Below are 22,730 nucleotides of genomic sequence, written 5' to 3'. Positions count from 1 at the left end.
CTGTTTGTCTATCCTGTTGCCTAGTCACTTTATAAATAATATAATAATATGCCATTTAGCAGACGCTTTTATCCAAAGCGACTTACAGTCATGCGTGCATAATTTATTTTTTTGTGTATGGGTGGTCCCGGGGATCGAACCCACTACCTTGGCGTTACAAGCGCCGTGCTCTACCAGCTGAGCTACAGAGGACCACATCCCTACCTTTATCCCTACCTATATGTACATATCTACCTCAGTTACCTCGTACCCCTGCACATGGACTCGGTACTGGTACCCGTGTATATAGACAGTTACTCATCGTGGATTTATTCCTTGTTATTATTTTTCTATTATTTCTCTTTTTTTCTCTGCATTGTTGGGAAGTAAGCATTTCACTGTTAGTCTACGCCTGTTGTTTACGAAGCATGTGACAAATACAATTTGCTTTGATGTTTACTTAGCAGTTAGACAGTCAGACGGAATGCTAAGCATAGCAGGACAGTTGCATGCAGTTCATGGGACTGCAAAGTCATGATGGAGCTCCCTACCATTACCTAATTGTCTTACCCCACCATTTTGTTTACCACTGCACTACAGAGTACATCCACAGATTGTACAGTATAGATGCCCTCAAAGACAACGCCAGAGAGAAATAACTGGTCTATGAAGATGCATCAGTCAATGGGAATATGTACAGTAAATTCTTCTGTTTCTCATATTTTATGTCTCCTGTTTTCTTTCTCTGTCTCCCTACCTCTCTCTGTCCCCTGCCTCCTCTCTCTCCCTCTCTGTCCCTCCCTCTCTCTTTTTCCCCCTCTCTCCTCGTCTGTCTGTCTGTCTGTGTGCTGTCCAGATGTGGAGCAGATGGCTATTGACTGGCTGACAGGAAACTTCTACTTTGTGGATGACGTGGACGACCGGATCTTTGTGTGTGACAAGGACGGACAGACGTGTGTCACCCTGCTGGACCAGGAGCTGTACAACCCCAAGGGCATCGCCCTGGACCCCACCATGGGGTGAGGACACACGCAGGCAGGCACGCACATACACATATACATAGGCTGTATAGACACACACACACACACACACACACACACAGTCTACATACCCACACACACAGGCTACACGCACACTAGCTACACACACACACACACACACTTTTTAGGGTGTATACTCAGACTGCATACTGTAGGCTTCCATGTTTTGCCTTCTATGTCATGTGTCTTGTACCAATCCATCACAAAGTTCCATCCTACCAAATAGATGTACATACGTGTAAAATCTAAAGATAAGCATTTTACAAACACGCGCTCATACACATTCACACTTACGAACACTGTTCCGTGCTCCCATTTGTTGGTCAGGGTTGGATAGGCATGTCCATTGATGGACACAGTGAGTCAGGGAAATTCACACTGCGGTCTGTCGGTCCTCCCTCCTTTATCCCATGGGAACAGACCAATGTCCCACTGACTACTGCTGAGACACACACACACACATCACCCACAGCACAGTATGTGCTTCTAACACACCATAACAGTCCCATGAGAGGCCCAATATTTTGGCCACAGTAGTCTGTCATTGTTACACAACCTAAAACAATGGGCTGGGGTTGAGGGTAGGAGGGGGTTAGAGTTCTCCAAAACACTTGGAAGGGTTCCTTTCCTCTCTGATTGGTACGTGGGCCATTGACTTGAAGTTTGGGGGAGCAGTAATTGAGTGCAGATGTTTCATTTGTGTTGTTTGGGTCTGAGCCCTGAGAGCTCCCAAATCATGCCTTTCCCTAAAACGTTCTACAGTCATGTTTTCATTTCAGCCCTGCCGTTATGACAGGGGTCTCGAACTCAATTACTAGAAGTGTGTGTGTGTGTGTGTGCACACGCACGTGTGCAGTTCTTTTGTTTTTCATTCCAACCCATTTCCACTGCTATAATTGATTGTGCAGTAATACAGTGGCTTGCGAAAGTATTCACCCCCCTTGGCATTTTTCCTATTTTGTTGCCTTACAACCTGGAATTAAAATGGATTTTTTTGGGGTTTGTATCATTTGATTTACACAACATGCCTACCACTCTAAAGATGCAAAATATTTTTTATTGTGAAACAAACAAGAAAACTTGAGCGTGCATAACTATTTGTAGAGCCACCTTTTGCAGCAATTACAGCTGGAAGTTTCTTGGGGTATTTCTCTATAAGCTTGGCACATCTAGCCACTGGGATTTTTGCCCATTCTTCAAGGTAAAACTGCTCCAGCTCCTTCAAGTTGGATGGGTTCCACTGGTGTACAGCAATCTTTAAGTCATATCACAGATTCTCAATTGGATTGAGGTCTGGGCTTTGACTAGGCCATTCCAAGACATTTAAATGTTTCCCCTTAAACCACTCAAGTGTTGCTTTAGCAGTATGCTTAGGGTCATTGTCCTGCTGGAAGGTGAACCTCCATCCCAGTCTCAAATCTCTGGAAGACTGAAACAGGTGTCCCTCAAGAATTTCCCTGTATTTAGCGCCATCCATCATTCCTTCAATTCTGACCGGTTTCCCAGTCCCTGCCGATGGAAAAACATCCCACAGCATGATGCTGCCACCACCATGCTTCACTGTGGGGATGGTGTTCTCGGGTGATCAGAGGTGTTGGGTTTGCGCCAGACATAGCGTTTTCCTTGATGGCCAAAAAGCTCAATTTTAGTGTCATCTGACCAGAGTACATGCTTCCATATGTTTGGGGAGTCTCCCACATGCCTTTTGTGTTTGCTTCTTTTTTTTCTTTAAGCAATGGCTTTTTTTGTACGGCTTAAAGTGGTCCTATGGACAGATACTCCAATCTCTTTGTTGCCTCTCTGATTAATGCCCTCCTTGCCTGGTCCGTGAGTTTTGGTGGGCGGCCCTCTCTTGGCAGGTTTGTTGTGGTGCCATATTCTTTCCATTTTTTAATAATGGATTTAATGGTGCTCCGTGGGATGTTCAAAGTTTCTGATATTTTTTTATAACCCAACCCTGATCTGTACTTCTCCACAACTTTGTCCCTGACCTGTTTGGAGAGCTCCTTGGTCTTCATGGTGCCGCTTGCTTGGTGGTGCCCCTTGCTTAGTGGTGTTGCAGACTCTGTGGCCTTTCAGAACAGTTGTATGTGTGTGTGTGTGTGTGTGTGTGTGTGTATATATATATATATATATATATATATATATATATATATATATATATATATATATATATACAGTGAGGGAAAAAAGTATTTGATCCCCTGCTGATTTTGTACGTTTGCCCACTGACAAAGAAATGATCAGTCTATAATTTTAATGGTAGGTTTATTTGAACAGTGAGGGACAGAATAACAACAAAAAAATCCAGGAAAACGGATGTCAAAATTGTTATAAATTGATTTGCATTTTAATGAGGGAAATAAGTATTTGACCCCTCTCAATCAGAAAGATTTCTGGCTCCCAGGTGTCTTTTATACAGGTAACGAGCTGAGATTAGGAGCACACTCTTAAAGGGAGTGCTCCTAATCTCAGCTTGTTACCTGTATAAAAGACACCTGTCCACAGAAGCAATCAATCAATCAGATTCCAAACTCTCCACCATAGCCAAGACCAAAGAGCTCTCCAAAGATGTCAGGGACAAGATTGTAGACCTACACAAGGCTGGAATGGGCTACAAGACCATCGCCAAGCAGCTTGGGTGAGAAGGTGACAACAGTTGGTGCGATTATTCGCAAATGGAAGAAACACAAAATAACTGTCAATCTCCCTCGGCCTGGGGCTCCATGCAAGATCTCACCTCGTGGAGTTGCAATGATCATGAGAACGGTGAGGAATCAGCCCAGAACTACACGGGAGGATCTTGTCAATGATCTCAAGGCACTTGGGACCATAATCACCAAGAAAACAATTGGTAACACACTACGCCATAAAGGACTGAAATCCTGCAGCGCCCGCAAGGTCCCCCTGCTCAAGAAAGCACATATACATGCCCGTCTGAAGTTTGCCAATGAACATCTGAATGATTCAGAGGAGAACTGGGTGAAAGTGTTGTGGTCAGATGAGACCAAAATCGAGCTCTTTGGCATCAACTCAACTCGCCGTGTTTGGAGGAGGAGGAATGCTGCCTATGACCCCAAGAACACCATCCCCACCGTCAAACATGGAGGTGGAAACCTTATGCTTTGGGGGTGTTTTTCTGCTAAGGGGACAGGACAACTTCACTGCATCAAAGGGACGATGGACGGGGCCATGTACCGTCAAATCTTGGGTGAGAACCTCCTTCTCTCAGCCAGGGCATTGAAAATGGGTCGTGGATGGGTATTCCATCATGACAATGACCCAAAACACATGGCCAAGGCAACAAAGGAGTGGCTCAAGAAAAAGCACATTAAGGTCCTGGAGTGGCCTAGCCAGTCTCCAGACCTTAATCCCATAGAAAATCTGTGGAGGGAGCTGAAGGTTCGAGTTGCCAAACGTCAGCCTCGAAACCTTAATGACTTGGAGAAGATCTGCAAAGAGGAGTGGGACAAAATCCCTCCTGAGATGTGTGCAAACCTGGTGGCCAACTACAAGAAATGTCTGACCTCTGTGATTGCCAACAAGGGTTTTGCCACCAAGTACTAAGTCATGTTTTGCAGAGGGGTCAAATACTTATTTCCCTCATTAAAATGCAAATCAATTTATAACATTTTTGACATGCGTTTTTCTGGATTTTTTTGTTGTTATTCTGTCTCTCACTGTTCAAATAAACCTACCATTAAAATGATAGACTGATCATTTCTTTGTCAGTGGGCAAACGTACAAAATCAGCAGGGGATCAAATACTTTTTTCCCTCACTGTATATATATATATATATATATATATATATATATATATATATATATATATATATATATATATATATATATACTGAGATCATGTGACACTTAGATTGCACACGGTGGACTTTATTTAACTAATTATGTAACTTCTGAAGGTAATTGGTTGCACCAGATCTTATTTAGGGGCTTCATAGCAAAGGGGGTGAATACATATGCACGCACCACTTTTCTGTTATTTTTTTAGAATTTTTTGAAACAAGTTATTTTTTTTATTTCACTTCACCAATTTGGACTATTTTGTGTATGTCCATTACATGAAATCCAAATAAAAATCCATTTAAATTACAGGTTGTAATGCAACAAAATAGATACAATGCCAAGGGGGATGAATACTTTTGCAAGGCACTGTATACTCTGGTACATTTACTCCAGACTCTTTTCCCGTGATGTTGTCCAGCTGCTATTAGGGATGGCAATAATATTCTTGGCTGTAATTTAGAGATGATATAATATAGTTTTTTTGTAAAACCTTCTAGGAATTGCATTGTGATTGTTTGATCATTATCTTTTTCTGGGAGCACATCCAAGAAATTATTGTTTGATAGTTCCCTCATGTTTAGAAAACCCAGTGAGAGGCAGAGTAAATAAGCTTTAGGGAACAAGACAATAAAACATCAAGCACCCAGGAGGTGTTCCTCTGACCATGTGACCCGACCAGGACAAATTATTAGCACACTCAGGTATTCCTCCATATAAAACATAATGAAGGAAAATGCTGGGCTGTTCAACTACAGATGTTTTAACAACAGTTTCCCCTATACTTACCTAGACATGAAAATAGGAATGTATTAATTCACCTGTCAATCAATCGTTCACTCTGTCAAACAAGCTGTCGCTCCTCTCCCCTACAACTCTTCCCTAGCTTGTTGCTGTAAATGACAACATACTCATGCTCAGTCAACTTACCTGCTAAAATAGAATCAATCCATCAATGAATTAGCTAATCACCTCTCATCTCTCTCCTCCCACAGTAAAGTGTTCTTCACAGACTACGGTCAGATCCCCAAGGTGGAGCGTTGTGACATGGATGGTCAGAACCGGACCAAGCTGGTGGACAGTAAGATCGTGTTCCCCCACGGTATCACCCTGGACCTGGTCAGCAGGCTGGTCTACTGGGCCGATGCCTACCTGGACTACATAGAGGTGGTGGACTACGAAGGCAAGAACAGACACACCATCATCCAAGGCCTGCTGGTGAGCACACACAGACACACAGACAACAAGGGCAAAAACAGACACACCATCATACAGGGTCTGCTGGTGAGGTCATCAACCTGTGACAGACTGTCTGGCAGCTAGCACGCTTCTTCAGGGTTCTGGAAGGGAGCGTTTAGGAGGGTTTAAAATTTTTGGAATGTTGCAGATTTGTTGGTTGTTGTGAAGAGCAGAAGGGCATCTCCTTAATTTAGAGTAAGGATTTTTATATAAGAATACTTAATAGCTGTGACCTTTACATTCCTTGTTATCCAAGCAGATTTAAATCTTAAATCCAAGGTAAATACTTGGTTGCCACTAAAACCAAATTCCCCCATCTATGTAGAGGTTCCTGTGTTTTCTCTCCTGTGAGGATCCTCTCTCTCCTGCTGCTGTAGTAATGTGGTGCTGTTCAGTGAGCTATGGCCAGAGAGCAGGGGGTTGACAGTAGCTTTTTCATTAGAGAGCTGATTAATAGGAGTTAAAGCAGAGCTCTGTGGATGGTGCCGTGGCTGGCGTGGCCAAGCGCCTTTTAAACCTGTTAGCAGGGCTTTTAGCGCTAGCTGTGTGTCTGCACAAGTAATGGCCTTCATTTACTCACTGGGCCTGGGGGCACAGACAACAACACACACACACACACACACACACACACACACGCACACACACACAAAGCCCCTTTAATTGTGCGTGTGCTATCAAGTCTGTGTGTGTATATACAACCAAGTGTGTGTGTGATTGCCATCAGTGGCAGTTTAAAGTCCATGGATGGTTATTGATGGTGAGGGTACAGGCAGTATTGCAGAGGGCATGTGTTTATTCCTGCCCTAGCCTGATCTTAATGGATACGAGTCACTCTGATCCGAAGAGCTGATCGACCGCCATTTTCATCTATTTCACGTTAGTGCTGTTAACTGGGACAGTGAGGCCGGCTTTCTTCTCTTGTTTAGGCCTGTTAGAGTGCATTATGGGAAATGGAGGCCCGAGTCATGCTATGGGTCATTTGGAATTCTGAATCAGCTGTGTAGAGTCGAGTTTTCAAGGGGAATTCTGTATTGATTGTGATTTTTGGTTCTTTGTGTCACTCATTCTCTCTTCCTCGTGCTCCCTCCTTCCATCCCTCTCTCCCTCTCTCTCCTCCATCCCTCTCTTCCTCTCTCTCCTCCATCCCTCTCTCCCTCTCCCTCTTTCTCTCCCTCCTCCCCCTCTCCCAGATTGAGCACCTGTATGGTCTGACAGTGTTTGAGAACTACCTGTATGCCACTAACTCAGACAACGCCAACATGCAGCCTAAGACCAGTGTGATCAGAGTGAACCGCTTCAACAGTTCTGACTACCAGGTGGTGACCCGCGTCGACAAGGGAGGAGCCCTGCACGTCTACCACCAGAGGCGACAGCCGCCAGGTAACTGTTATAGGGTTCTATATTCTATGCCCGCTGCGCATATTGTCAAATCAATTCTATATTTAACCCACCAACATAGTGGTATAGTTGAAATTCACTTGAATACTCAGAAATCTCCTCTCCTCCAGTGCGTAGCCATGCATGTGAGCCAGACCAGTTTGGGAAGGCTGGAGGCTGCTCTGACATCTGTCTGCTGGGGAACAGCCATAAAACCCGTACCTGCCGCTGTCGCTCCGGCTTCAGTCTGGGGAGTGACGGGAAGTCCTGCAAGAGTAAGTACCACATAGCCAATCCCCTCTCAGATACTCCACAGCACAGCCAATTATCTGTTAGGCACTTTACAAAACAAGTCAATAAAATGCTTCATTATAAATTCAATCTGCTCTGAGATACAACAACCCACTCCTACAGTGCATACTCTAGTCTACAGTACAGCCAATGTGCTCTCAGAAACATATATTTTTTTATATCACAGCCAATCCACTTTCACCTCCTCCAATCAGCTCCTTCACAGCTCTGGCTATCCGCTCCTCCTCTGTGGCTGTCTCTTGGAGCAGCTAAATCTCCTCAAGTCTGACCAGTAGACTGACTCACATGACATTGACAGCCAGCCTCCCTAATCAATGTCTACATGCCTGAAGCCCCACTATAACTATGAAGCAGAGGCAGACATCAATTATGTTATTGACCCTGTGCCAATGGCAGTGAAGGTTGAATCAGGAAAACTGAGCTAAGTCCTGGGAGACCCATAATAAACAGGCAGCTCTGAGTTGACTACTTTTGTCTGCGGAGTAACATAAAGTACAACTCCATCCCTGATTGATTCACCTTGCCTGAGAGGTGTGTATTAATATTCTATGAGGATATGAAAGCAACCACATATTGATCTGTTTCTTGTCTATAACCCTAGGTGCTCTTGAAAACCACACCAGAGCAGATTGATTCAACCGAAACCTATCCCATCCACTACACCATATGGAACAAGTCGTCAAATGTTAATTTTAATTATTGAAAATCACTTATATTCTCATTACGTTTACGGGGTTATGCTGCTCTTGCACAGTTTTTATCAGTTTAATCAATGCAAATTATATTTTATTTACAGTACGTGACAGCATTTGAACTGTTAATTCTTTGTGGAGAAGATATTCATTACTAGACAGAGGAAAGGCAGGAATTGTGGAGGTGATTTGAATTCTATGGATGTTCTTTAATGGCAAAGGCCTCATCAATGCTCTCATCCTCTTCCCATTTTGTCTGTCTGTTTATAGCATTGTAGTTTGATTTGAAATCCTTTCAGAATGCCTGAGCCTGTCGTCTTCATAAAGCATCTCAGAAAGTGCTGATCTAGGATCAGTTTTGCCTAATTAGATGTAATGAATAAGATTTCATGGACATGGGGGTCTGATCCTAGATCAGCACTCTTACTCTGAGATGCTTTATTTATGAATACAGGCCAAGTAAGTCCTCTCTCTCTCCCATGTTTTTTTCCAGAGCCGGAGCATGAGCTGTTCCTGGTGTACGGTAAAGGTCGTCCAGGGGTCATCCGAGGGATGGACATGAATGCTAAGGTCCCAGACGAGTACATGATCCCCATAGAGAACCTGATGAACCCCAGAGCCCTGGACTTCCACTCAGACAGCGACTTCATATATTTCGCTGACGCCACCAGCTACCTCATTGGCCGCCAAAAGATCGACGGCACAGAGAGAGACACCATCCTGAAGGACGGTACAGTAACTGCCCTGCATGGTGGCCATTTTGGGGCATCATTACTGTAATGGGGAGTAGTGGCCATTTTGGCTCCAAAATCATGCTAGCAATGTGTCTTGGCAGTTTATGTTGTATAATAGGGCAACTGGCCTCTCACCACTTGTTCCTCTATGTTCCAGGAATCCACACAGTGGAGGGTATAGCGGTGGACTGGATGGCTGATAACCTGTACTGGACGGACGACGGGCCCAAGAAGACCATCAGTGTGGCCAGGCTGGAGAAGGCTTCCCAGACCCGCAAGACTCTCATCGAGGGCAAGATGACCCACCCCCGCGCCATTGTAGTGGACCCCCTACACGGGTGAGAGAAGGAAGGTGGGAGGGAGAAAGGAAAGACAGAGGGAGAAGGGAAGGAGGCATAGGGATGGAGTGATGCATGGAAGAGTTTAGGTACAGTGGGGAAAAAAAGTCCTTGTTGGTAATCAAGCCTACTACTGTTGTGTCATCTGCAAACTTGATGACTGAGTTGGAGGCGTGCTTGGCCACGCAGTCATGGGTGAACAGGGAGTACAGGAGGGGGCTGAGCACGCACCCTTGTGGGGCCCAAGTGTTGAGGATCAACGAAGTGGAGGTGTTGTTTCCTACCGTCACCACCTGGGGGCGGCCCGTCAGGAAGTCCAGGATCCAGTTGCACAGGGCGGGGTTGGTTCAGACCCAGGGCCTCGAGCTTAATGATGAGCTTGGAGGGTACTATGGTGTTGAATGCTGAGCTATAGTCAATGAAAAGCAGTCTGACATACAGTGGGGAAAAAAAGTATTTAGTCAGCCACCAATTGTGCAAGTTCTCCCACTTAAAATGAGAGAGATGAGAGAGGCCTGTAATTTTCATCATAGGTACACGTCAACGATGACAGACAAATTGAGGAAAAAAAATCCAGAAAATCACATTGTAGGATTTTTTATGAATTTATTTGCAAATTATGGTGGAAAATAAGTATTTGGTCACCTACAAACAAGCAAGATTTCTGGCTCTCACAGACCTGTAACTTGTATTAATGGCACCTGTTTGAACAGTCACACTCCAAACTCCACTATGGCCAAAACCAAAGAGCTGTCAAAGACACCAGAAACAAAATTGTAGACCTGCACCAGGCTGGGAAGACTGAATCTGCAATAGGTAAGCAGCTTGGTTTGAAGAAATCAACTGTGGGAGCAATTATTAGGAAATGGAAGACCACTGATAAACTCCCTCGATCTGGGGCTCCACGCAAGATCTCACCCCGTGGGGTCAAAATTATCACAAGAACGGTGAGCAAAAATCCCAGAACCACACGGGGGGACCTAGTGAATGACCTGCAGAGAGCTGGGACCAAAGTAACAAAGCCTACCATCAGTAACACACTACGCCGCCAGGGACTCAAATCCTGCAGTGCAAGACGTGTCCCCCTGCTTAAGCCAGTACATGTCCAGGCCCGTCTGAAGTTTGCTAGAGTGCATTTGGATGATCCAGAAGAGGATTGGGAGAATGTCATATGGTCAGATGAAACCAAAATAGAACTTTTTGGTCAAAACTCAACTCGTCGTGTTTGGAGGACAAAGAATGCTGAGTTGCATCCAAAGAACACCATACCTACTGTGAAGCATGGGGGTGGAAACATCATGCTTTGGGGCTGTTTTTCTGCAAAGGGACCAGGACGACTGATCCGTATAAAGGAAAGAATGAATGGGGCCATGTATCGTGAGATTTTGAGTGAAAACCTCCTTCCATCAGCAAGGGCATTGAAGATGAAACGTGGCTTGGTCTTTCAGCATGACAATGATCCCAAACACACCACCCAGGCAACGAAGGAGTGGCTTCGTAAGAAGCATTTCAAGGTCCTGGAGTGGCCTAGCCAGTCTCCAGATCTCAACCCCATAGAAAATCTTTGGAGGGAGTTGAAAGTCTGTGTTGCCCAACAACAGCCCCAAAACATCACTGCTCTAGAGGAGATCTGCATGTAGGAATGGGCCAAAATACCAGCAACAGTGTGTGAAAACCTTGTGAAGACTTACAGAAAACGTTTGACCTGTGTCATTGCCAACAAAGGGTATATAACCAAGTATTGAGAAACTTTTGTTATTGACCAAATACTTATTTTCCACCATAATTTGCAAATAAATTCATTCAAAATCCTACAATGTGATTTTCTGGATTTTTTTTTCCTCATTTTGTCTGTCATAGTTGACGTGTACCTATGATTAAAATTACAGGCCTCTCTCATCTTTTTAAGTGGGAGAACTTGCACAATTGGTGGCTGACTAAATACTTTTTTTCCCCACTGTAATGGTTGTTTTGGGATAGGTTTTTTTTGTTTGGAGGGGGTGTTGGGGTGAGAGAGTGTGGATATGAAGGAGGCATGCCAGAGGTTTTACAGCCATTAGCAGTAAAGTCTTACTGTGTGTGTGGTGGGACTGTCTGCTTCTTAATAGATTATTTTGATATTCTACCATGGATGTGAGATGTGGCTGGAAGATGATTGGAAAGTTGACCCTGGGGTGTGTGGGTTTCTGTGTGTGTGTCCATGTTTGTTTGTGCATTCATACGTGACTACGTACATGCATACGTGTGTGTGTTTCTATATTTTCCTGTCACTGATCCCCTACTTTCCGCTCACAGCACCTTAAAACAATTCTATCCCTCTCAAGTGTGTGTGTGCATTGCGTTTGTTTGACCCATTTGTTTAGTGTCTTTTCTTTTCTATGGGAGAAGGGGGAGCGTCTTCACCATGGTTTGTAACTTTGTAAAAACTGAAGAAAATAATTACTGAAGTTCAAATGAAGGCGTTAGTCAGCATATTCACAGCCAGACTAGGGGACTATCCCCTGTGGTGTGTGTGGGGGGGAGAGATAATAGAGTTCTACTCAATCAGATGTCAGCTGGGGCAGAATAGCCCGGTCACGACAGACCAAAACACACACACACACCATGCTCATCCCCCTCCTCTCTCTCCCCAGGTGGATGTACTGGACAGACTGGGAGGAGGACCCTAAGGAGAGTAAGAGAGGGAAGATTGAGCGGGCCTGGATGGACGGTTCTAACAGGAACGTGTTCCTGACCAGTAAGACGGTCCTGTGGCCCAACGGTCTGAGTCTGGACATCCCACAGGGAATCCTGTACTGGGTGGACGCATACTATGACCGCATTGAGATGGTCTACCTTAACAACACTGAACGCAAGGTCAGTCAGAATGGTTACTAGCCCTAAAACGAACCCTAACCCCAACCCTAACGCTACTATGACCGCATCGGTATTGTCTATAGTACCTCAACAACTCAGAATGCAAGGTTAGCACATGACAAACATTACCATGATAATGTATTACTACAATAAGTAATAAAGTTGATTTAACACACCAAGTGAGATTTGTAGTACAGTATAAAACTGTGTAGTTATTGTGGTCAGTGGTGAGACTAGGTACCGTAATGATACTGTAGTTGTCATAGGGTTTATTGGATATGCAGTCTGTGTGTACTGAACACATCAACACCTGTATTGTGTTGTTATCAGACGGTATATGAGGGTCAGGAGTTGAACCACGCCTTCGGCCTGTGTCACTACAAACACTTCCTGTTCTGGAATGAGTACCGCAGCGGTAGCATCTACAAATTGGACCAGGTCACCAAGACAGTCTCCCTGCTCCGCAATGAACGACCTCCCATCTTCGAGATCCGCATATATGACGCCCAGCAGCAGCAAGGTACAGGACACTAGTCTGTTCATCCATCTATTCACCTATCTATCTATCTATCTATCCATCTATCCATCTATCCATCCATACACACATTAATGTCTGAACATATCTCTCTACCCCTCTCTGTGTCTCTGTCTCTCTTGCTCTCGCTCTCGGTCTCTCGCGCTCTCGGTCTCTCGCGCTCTCTGTCTCTCGCGCTCTGTCTCTCGCACTCTGTCACTCGCGCTCTGTCTCTCTCGCTCTGTGTGCAGGTTCCAATGCATGTCGTGTGAATAACGGGGGCTGCAGTAGTCTGTGTCTGGCCATCCCTGATGGGAGACAGTGTGCCTGTGCAGAGGACCAGCTACTGGATGACAAAGACAACACCAGCTGTAAAGGTGAGAGGTCAGGGAGCAGGGGTCAGCTACAGGAGAGCAGGAGTTTAAATTCAATACTATACTCCCATAATGTGCATGTGCACGCATGTGTGTGAAAGATCATGTGGAAGGGAATTTTGTCACATGCTACCATCATCAGGGTTTATAGAGATTAGCCTAGGATTAAACTGTATTTCAAAGTTGAACTGTCAAAAGTGTGTGTGTGTGCGAGAGAGAGGGAGAGAGGAGCATGGAGCAGTCAGCCCAGAGTTTGGTGTTGTGGAGGGGGGATTAGGGACTGACAGTAGGCCTGACACACACACACACTGGGCTCATAATTTGTAAGTCGCTCTGGATAAGAGCGTCTGCTAAATGACGTAAATGTAAATGTTGGCTCACTGCTCTGACAGGGTTTGTGTTTGTTGTAGACTGCTGATGTGACAGAATATTAGCTAGTAATCTCACTGTCCCGCTCCACTCATTTAGCTTTGTTGGAGAAATGTGTTATTTGAATGCTCAACCTCTCTCTTTCTCTTTCTCTTTCTCTCTCTCTCTCTCTCTCTCTCTCTCTCTCTCTCTCTCTTTCCCTTTCCCAGTCAACCCGTCCTACATCCCGCCTCCTCAGTGTCAGCCCGGGGAGTTTGCCTGTAAGAACAACCGCTGTATCCAGGAGCGATGGAAGTGTGACGGTGACAACGACTGTCTGGACAACAGTGACGAGGCCCCTGAGCTCTGCCGTGAGTATACGACACACTGATTGTAGAACAACTACAGTGCCTTGCAAAAGTATTCATCCCTCTTGGCATTTTATCTATTTTGTTGCATTGCAACCTGTAATTTCAATGGATTTTTATTTGGATTTCATGTAATGGACATACACAAAATGTACATTTACATTACATTTAGCAGACGCTCTTAACCAGAGCGACTTTTACAAATTGGTGCATTCACCTTATGATAGCCAGTGGGACAACCACTTTACAAATTATGTTATCAATTTCTATTAGTATAATGTTTTTTTTATTATAAATTTTTTTGGTCAAATAATTTTAGAGTATGTTTTTAATTTTAATTTGTTTTTTTATATATATATATATATATAGTAGTTGTTTTATTTTTGTTGTTTATTTATATATATATATATATATATATATTTTTTGGGGGGGGGTAGAAGGATTACTTTTATACTATCCCAAAATAGTCCAAATTGGTGAAGTGAAATGAAAAAAATAACTTGTTTCAAAAAAATCTAAAAATAAATCAGGGACAAAGTTGTGGAGAAGTACAGATCAGAAGTACAGATCAGGGTTGGGTTCTAAAAAAATATCAGAAACTTTGAACATCCCACGGATCACCATTAAATCTATTATTAAAAAATGGAAAGAATTTGGCACCACAACAAACCTGCCAAGAGTGGGCCGCCCACCAAAACTCACGGACCAGGCAAGGTGAGCATTAATCAGAGAGGCAACAAAGAGACCAAATATAACCCTGAAGGAGCTGCAAAGCTCCACAGCAAAAAAAAAAAAGCCATTGCTTAAAGAAAAAAATAAGCGAACACGTTTGGTGTTCGCCAAAAGGCATGTGGGAGATTGCCCAAACATATGGAAGAAGGTACTCTGGTCAGATGAGACTAAAATTGAGCTTTTTGGCCATCAAGGATAACGCTATGTCTGGCGCAAACCCAATACCTCTCATCACCCCAAGAACACTATCACCACAGTGAAGCATGGTGGTGGCAGCATCATGCTGTGGGGATGTTTTTCATCGGCAGGGACTGGGAAACTGGTCAGAATTGAAGGAATGATGGATGGTTGATACAGGGAAATTCTTGAGGGAAACCTGTTTCAGTCTTCCAGAGATTTGAGACTGGGACGGAAGTTCACCTTCCAGCAGGACAATGACCCTAAGCATACTGCTAAAGCAACACTCGATGTGGTTTAAGGGGAACATTTAAATGTCTTGGAATGGCCTAGTCAAAGCCCAGACCTCAATCCAATTGAGAATCTGTGGGATGACTTAAAGATTGCTGTACACCAGTGGAACCAATCCAACTTGAAGGAGCTGGCGCAGTTTTGCCTTGACGAATGGGCAAAAATCCCAGTGGCTAGATGTGCCAAGCTTAGAGACATACCCCAAGAGACTTGCAGCTGTAATTGCTGCAAAAGGTGGCTCTACAAAGTATAGACTTTGGGGGGGTGAATAGTTATGCACGCACAAGTTTTCTTATTCTTATTTCTTGTTTGTTTCACCCCAAAAAATATTTTGCATCTTCAAAGCCGTAGGCATGTTGTGTAAATGAAATGATACAACCCCCCCAAAAAATCAATTTTAATTCCAGGTTGTAAGGCAACAAAATAGGAAAAATGCCAAGGGGGGTGAATACTTTCGCAAGCCACTGTACCTTTCCTCTGGTCTCAGTGCTGCTGGATACAGATGGCCCTTCAGTATTTCAGTTTGAAAGTCTGTTGATGCCAGAATGAATTGAGAAACGACAGACTTTGTGTGTTTATGTTTGCAGTGCACATGCTTGAGAGAGTGTGTGTGCGCTTGTGTTTACGCATGTATTTGCGTGTGTGTGTTTTTTGTGCGTGCGGGGGAATGTTGGTGGTTCTGGAAAAAGCTTGGTCTGTCTGTAGTCAGATTGCAGACAGGCTCCACTTCCAGACAAAACACAAGCCTAGTCAGTCTGTCTGTCTGCCCTCTTACACTCTGTACCCCTGCTCTCCCCCTCTATCCTTCCTCCATCAATCCATCATCCCTCCATACTCCCTCTTCCTTCTCTCCCCATCCCTCCCTCCATATTTCCCTCCCTCCATCCATCTCTCCCTTCTCTTCCTCCATATCTCCCTCCAGACCAGCACACCTGTCCCACTGATAAGTTTAAGTGTCAGAACAACCGCTGTATCCCTCTGCGCTGGCTGTGTGATGGAGACAACGACTGTGGCAAAGACGAGGATGAGTTCAACACCACCTGCTCTGGTAGGACGTACACACACTCAAAGATGTACACACACACAGTTACATAAGGTGCACACACACACACACGTAACACACTCATACACATATTCTGTACAGACACGCACTATTTTCTATTTCTTTCTCTATTTCTCTTTCACTGTCTCTCTCTCTGTCTCTCTCTCTCTCTCTGTAGTACACATCATTCAGACAATGGTTGTTGAGGGCTGACCTTTCTCTCAGCCTCGCACAGTGTACATGGCTGTAGGGCTAAGTGCTCCCGAGATGCTCAAAATGCCATTTGACGTTTCCCGTGACTCCAACTACTGTTATAATATTTCAAAGGGCAACCTAATAACATCCTATTGAAGTCATTCTCCTGAGGAGATAGTTTAGTAATCTCAGCGACCCCACCCCACACTCCTATTGTTTCAGCTCGCACCTGCCCCCCCAACCAGTACTCGTGTGCCAGTGGTCGCTGTATCCCCATCTCCTGGACATGTGACCTTGACGATGACTGTGGGGACCGATCAGACGAGCCTGCATCATGTGGTGGGTCACCTGCCTCAACGTCACCTTTGACCCTTATGTTTCTCTTATGCTACAACACACAGAACATTATCTTCTGTTAAAAGACTAAGCACAATACCCATATCACTGAAACCCAGGCTCACAGGGAGGCCGGGATTTATCATGGTTATAGCTAGTGAAGTAGTTAGTTACTGCTGGGTTCTTTCTTATGACGCTAAGCTCTCTCTCTCTTCCATTCTCTCTCTCCATCCAGCCTACCCCACCTGTTTCCCTCTCACCCAGTTCACCTGCAATAACGGACGCTGCATCAACATCAACTGGCGCTGTGACAATGGTGAGTCTCTCCTTCCTCCTCTTCATCTTCGTCCTACTGTGTGTGCTTGTGTGTGTGTCTCCCAGTCATCATCATCAGTTTTATCAATGGCTCGTTGCTACGCATGTCATTTGATGTCCACCTACCTCCTTCTTGCTACAGCTTTCTTTTCTCTATTTGGCAAGGATGTTTGTGTGTTGTGCGTTTCTTCTCTCATTGTAATTGGCTCATTGTGTCTGTTGTTGTTGTTCCATGTGTGTTGTTGTCGTGCCGTGCGCCCACTCCGCTGTCTCTCCGTTGGTTTCTTTGTTTCAGAAAAGGATTGTGGGGACGGCTCTGATGAGTTGAATTGTCCAAACCCGACTGGTTAGTGCATAGATCAACATGCACCATAGCCACAGCTAGAGGCTAGCCAGGGCTCGCTAGGGGGGGAAGACTTGCTACTGTAGGGAGAACCAGGGCTGCTTCCCTTACTAACGGCAGCTTTACCCTTTAACAATAGTTAATTATTCATCTCAATGCAATGATAATGGAGGCTCTTACTGCTTCTACTTATGCAGGAGAAATACCTTTTCTATTGTAATTGGATTGGACAAGAATCAAAGACAGAGAGAACATAGGTTGTTCGTGGTGGTGAGGTATTATCAGTATTGAGCAAGGACCAGTTGGATTATCTGTAATAGTGTGCTTACTGTCTATTTATCTGACAGTGGACAATATTAAGGTTTAGTTACCAGAAGAACCTCCCTGTTAGAAGTGCTTAGATAAGGAAGGGTTTGGGGAAGCATCTCCTCTGCTGCCAAGCTCAATGTATCAGTGCTGGGTACATTCACTCATGGTGCATGGTCTGATCTATGTAGTTTCTGTGATTACTCTTCTCCTTTTCCTCACATTGAAATTCATTTGTAAACGTACTGTTAAGTGTTTTGTATGTGAGTATGTATTTTATGTTGTGGAGAGTAATGGGAATTGCATTGTGAACAATAGTTCTCTAACAGCTATTTACTTTAACTTCAATGTTGTCTGAGTGGAGAGATCATTGACAGTGTTCTTCATAACTAACGTAAATGACCAGGTACATATAACCTGGGTGATTTGTTTTAGCCTTTCCTTATAGTGTATGTTGTGTGTATGACTGGTGTGAGGTAGAGGTTTGACTGTGTTTGCCTTACAGACAACGACTGTGGGGACAACAGTGATGAGGCAGGCTGCAGCCATTCCTGCTCCAGTGCCCAGTTCAAGTGTAACAGCGGCCGCTGCATCCCTGACTACTGGACCTGCGACGGGGACAATGACTGTGGAGACTACAGCGACGAGACCCACGCCAACTGCACCAATCAGGGTGAGTGTCAACTCTGTAACCCGCCAATTACTGTCTGTGAGAGCTTTACCCACCAATCCTTGTGTAAACTCTAACTCACCAATCATTGAGTGTCGACTACATGACCCACCATCCAGGGTGAGTGTCAGATCCGAAACCCGCTGATCACTGCCTGTGAGTGTCAGCTCCATAACCCACAAATCGCTGCCTGTGCATGTCAGCTCCGTAACGCACCAACCAGGACAACTTAATGTGATATTACTGTATGTGCTATAGGCTACCTAAATGAAGGGGTTAATCTCTACGACAGGCTGTGGGCTTATAGATAGCTGTTGACTGTTTGAAACCTCAGTACTTCATGTCCCAAGCAGTGCAACAAACACTACTTTACCCCATCTCTCCATCTATCTTGTAAACCTGCTAGTACATTATCTCCTTCTAACATATTATTAAGACTTGGGGGAAACAACCTCACTATTTATACTCCAAACACTGTATCTGATTAGGTCCTGCTGTTTGTTGTTTACTTGGTAGATAATTCTAGAAGGCCTCACCTGAAAATTCTACTTTCCTGTGGTCGACTCCAAACCACTTTATTACATTTACGTAGGATCTGAGCCAAAAGAAACAAAGTATTTGAGAAACAGAAAAGTTTAAGATGATAGACTATCGTGGGCGTTTTGGGTAAACATTTCTTTATCTTCCAACTACACTGTGGCCTGTAACCAGAGAACTAGGATCCCAGCCAGCCCGCTTCTCCCTCCCATGTGGTGCTGGCTAATGGGCTTGTCCAGGTTTGGCTCCCACCGCAGTGCACAGGGAATGCTGAGCTTTTAATGAAGGTCAGAGGAGGGCAGGCAGGCAGAATGCATCAGGAAGAGCTTTCACACAGCTCTTTTACACACATCCCAGTCTGCTGTCCCCACATGCTTTAAGATGGCCACCATTGTTCCTGTACCGAAGAAAGCAAAGGTAACTGAACTAAATTACTATCGCCCCGTAGCACTCACCTCTGTCATCATGAAGTGCTTTGAGAGACTAGTCAAAGATCATATCACCTCTACCTTACCTGTCACCCTAGACCCACTTCAATTTGCTTACTGCCCCAATAGATCCACAGACGATGCAATCGCCATCACACTGCACACTGCCCTATCCCATCTGGACAAGAGGAATACCTACAGTGGGGAAAAAAGTATTTAGTCAGCCACCAATTGTGCAAGTTCTCCCACTTAAAAAGATGAGAGAGGCCTGTAATTTTCATCATAGGTACACGTCAACTATGACAGACAAAATGAGAAAAATAATTCCAGAAAATCACATTGTAGGATTTTTAATGAATTTATTTGCAAATTATGGTGGAAAATAAGTATTTGGTCAATAACAAAAGTTTCTCAATACTTTGTTATATACCCTTTGTTGGCAATGACACAGGTCAAACGTTTTCTGTAAGTCTTCACAAGGTTTTCACACACTGTTGCTGGTATTTTGGCCCATTCCTCCATGCAGATCTCCTCTAGAGCAGTGATGTTTTGGGGCTGTCGCTGGGCAACACGGACTTTCAACTCCCTCCAAAGATTTTCTATGGGGTTGAGATCTGGAGACTGGCTAGGCCACTCCAGGACCTTGAAATACTTCTTACGAAGCCACTCCTTCGTTGCCCGGGTGGTGTGTTTGGGATCATTGTCATGCTGAAAGACCAAGCCACGTTTCATCTTCAATGCCCTTGCTGATGGAAGGAGGTTTTCACTCAAAATCTCACGATACATGGCCCCATTCATTCTTTCCTTTACACGGATCAGTCGTCCTGGTCCCTTTGCAGAAAAACACCCCCAAAGCATGATGTTTCCACCCCCATGCTTCACAGTAGGTATGGTGTTCTTTAGATGCAACTCAGCATTCTTTGTCCTCCAAACACGACGAGTTGAGTTTTGACCAAAAAGTTCTATTTTGGTTTCATCTGACCATATGACATTCTCCCAATCCTCTTCTGGATCATCCAAATGCACTCTAGCAAACTTCAGACGGGCCTGGACATGTACTGGCTTAAGCAGGGGGACACGTCTGGCACTGCAGGATTTGAGTCCCTGGCGGCGTAGTGTGTTACTGATGGTAGGCTTTGTTACTTTGGTCCCAGCTCTCTGCAGGTCATTCACTAGGTCCCCCCGTGTGGTTCTGGGATTTTTGCTCACCGTTCTTGTGATAATTTTGACCCCCAACGGGGTGAGATCTTGCGTGGAGCCCCAGATCGAGGGAGTTTATCAGTGGTCTTCCATTTCCTAATAATTGCTCCCACAGTTGATTTCTTCAAACCAAGCTGCTTACCTATTGCAGATTCAGTCTTCCCAGCCTGGTGCAGGTCTACAATTTTGTTTCTGGTGTCTTTGACAGCTCTTTGGTTTTGGCCATAGTGGAGTTTGGAGTGTGACTGTTTGAGGTTGTGGACAGGTGTCTTTTATACTGATAACAAGTTCAAACAGGTGCCATTAATACAAGTTACAGGTCTGTGAGAGCCAGAAATCTTGCTTGTTTGTAGGTGACCAAATACTTATTTTCCACCATAATTTGCAAATAAATTCATAAAAAATCCTACAATGTGATTTTCTGGATTTTTTTTCCTCAATTTGTCTGTCATCGTTGACGTGTACCTATGATGAAAATTACAGGCCTCTCTCATCTCTCTCATTTTAAGTGGGAGAACTTGCACAATTGGTGGCTGACTAAATACTTTTTTTCCCCACTGTATGTCAGACTGCTTTTCATTGACTATAGCTCAGCATTCAACACCATAGTACCCTCCAAGCTCATCATTAAGCTCGAGGCCCTGGGTCTGAACCAACCCCGCCCTGTGCAACTGGATCCTGGACTTCCTGACGGGCCGCCCCCAGGTGGTGACGGTAGGAAACAACACCTCCACTTCGCTGATCCTCAACACTTGGGCCCCACAAGGGTGCGTGCTCAGCCCCCTCCTGTACTCCCTGTTCACCCATGACTGCGTGGCCAAGCACGCCTCCAACTCAGTCATCAAATTTGCAGATGACACAACAGTAGTAGGCTTGATTACCAACAATGATGAGACAGCCTACAGGGAGGAGATGAGGGCTCTGGGAGTGTGGTGCCAGGAAAATAACCTCTCACTCAACATCAACAAAACAAAGGAGATGATCGTGGACATCAGGAAACAGCAGAGGGTGCACCCCCCTATCCACATCGACAGGACTGCAGTGGAGAAGGTGGAAAGCTTCGTTTCTTGGCGTACACATCACTGACAAACTGAAATGGTCCACCCACGCAGACAGTGTGGTGAAGAAGGAGCAACAGAGCCTCAACCTCAGGAGGCTGAAGAAATTCGGCTTGGCACCTAAAACCCTCACAAACTTTTACAGATGCACAATTGAGAGCATCCTGTTGGGCTGTATCACCGCCTGGTACAGCAACTGCACCGCCCGCAACCGCAGGGCTCTCCAGAGGGTAGTGCGGTCTGCCGAACGCATTACCGGGGCCAAACTAACCGCCCTCCAGGACACCTACAGCACCCGATTTCACAGGAAGACCAAAACGATCATCAAGGACATCAACCACCCGAGCCACTGCCTGTTCACCCCGCTATCATCCAGAAGGCGAGGTCAGTACAGGTGCATCAAAGCTGGGACCGAGAGACTGAAAAACAGCTTCTATCTCAAGGCCATCAGACTGTTAAATAGCCATCACTAGCACATTAGAGGCTGATGCTGCCTATAGAAATCACTGGCCACTTCAAGAAATGAACACTATTCTTTTTATTTTAGTCATTTTAGCAGACGCTCTTATCCGGAGCGACTTACAGTTAGTGAGTGCATACATTTTCACTAGTCACTTTAATAATGTTTACATATCTTGCATTACTCATCTCATATGTATATACTGTATTCTATAATATTCTACTGTATCTCAGTCCATGCCGCTCTGTCATTGCTCTTCCATATATGTATATACAGTTGAAGTCGGAAGTTTACATACACTTAAATTGGAGTCATTAAAACTTGTTTTTAACCACTCCACAAATTTCTTGTTAACAAACTATAGTTTTGGCAAGTCGGTTAGGACATCTACTTTGTGCATGACACAAGTAATTTTTCCAACAATTGTTTACAGACAGATTATTTGACTTATAATTCACTGTATCACAATTCCAGTGGGTCAGAAGTTTACATACACCAAGTTGATGGTGCCTTTAAACAGCTTGGAAAATTCCAGAAAATGATGTCATAGCTTTAGAAGCTTCTGATAGGCTAATTGTCATAATTTGAGTCAATTGGAGGTGTACCTGTCGATGTATTTCAAGGCCTACCTTCAAACTCAGTGCCTCTTAGCTTGACATCATGGGAAA

At 44.6% G+C, this 22,730-nt stretch overlaps 1 protein-coding gene across 2 annotated transcripts in view; it reads left to right on the top strand.

Annotated features, from left to right (window-relative positions):
- LOC311133845 (low-density lipoprotein receptor-related protein 1-like) overlaps positions 1-22,730 on the top strand; it is a gene marked incomplete at its 5' end in the record, with an annotated part of 189,959 nt that overhangs the window by 86,133 nt on the left and 81,096 nt on the right. For both annotated transcript variants that reach the window (XM_084167441.1, XM_084167442.1), the window contains 14 exons: positions 836-998; positions 5,816-6,038; positions 7,250-7,439; positions 7,568-7,711; positions 8,934-9,170; positions 9,332-9,512; positions 12,146-12,368; positions 12,699-12,888; positions 13,134-13,259; positions 13,835-13,975; positions 16,095-16,220; positions 16,632-16,748; positions 16,981-17,061; positions 18,215-18,382. In XM_084167441.1, the coding sequence (XP_084023567.1) occupies positions 836-998; positions 5,816-6,038; positions 7,250-7,439; positions 7,568-7,711; positions 8,934-9,170; positions 9,332-9,512; positions 12,146-12,368; positions 12,699-12,888; positions 13,134-13,259; positions 13,835-13,975; positions 16,095-16,220; positions 16,632-16,748; positions 16,981-17,061; positions 18,215-18,382 (2,310 nt within the window). The remainder of the gene's footprint in view (positions 1-835; positions 999-5,815; positions 6,039-7,249; positions 7,440-7,567; positions 7,712-8,933; positions 9,171-9,331; positions 9,513-12,145; positions 12,369-12,698; positions 12,889-13,133; positions 13,260-13,834; positions 13,976-16,094; positions 16,221-16,631; positions 16,749-16,980; positions 17,062-18,214; positions 18,383-22,730) is intronic.

This window comes from Coregonus lavaretus (genome assembly GCF_964263955.1).
Source record: "Coregonus lavaretus genome assembly, chromosome: 8".
NCBI classification, from domain to species: domain Eukaryota; kingdom Metazoa; phylum Chordata; class Actinopteri; order Salmoniformes; family Salmonidae; genus Coregonus; species Coregonus lavaretus.
The sequence above is the reverse complement of the archived record's forward strand: the minus strand, read 5'-3'. Positions and strand labels throughout refer to the sequence as shown.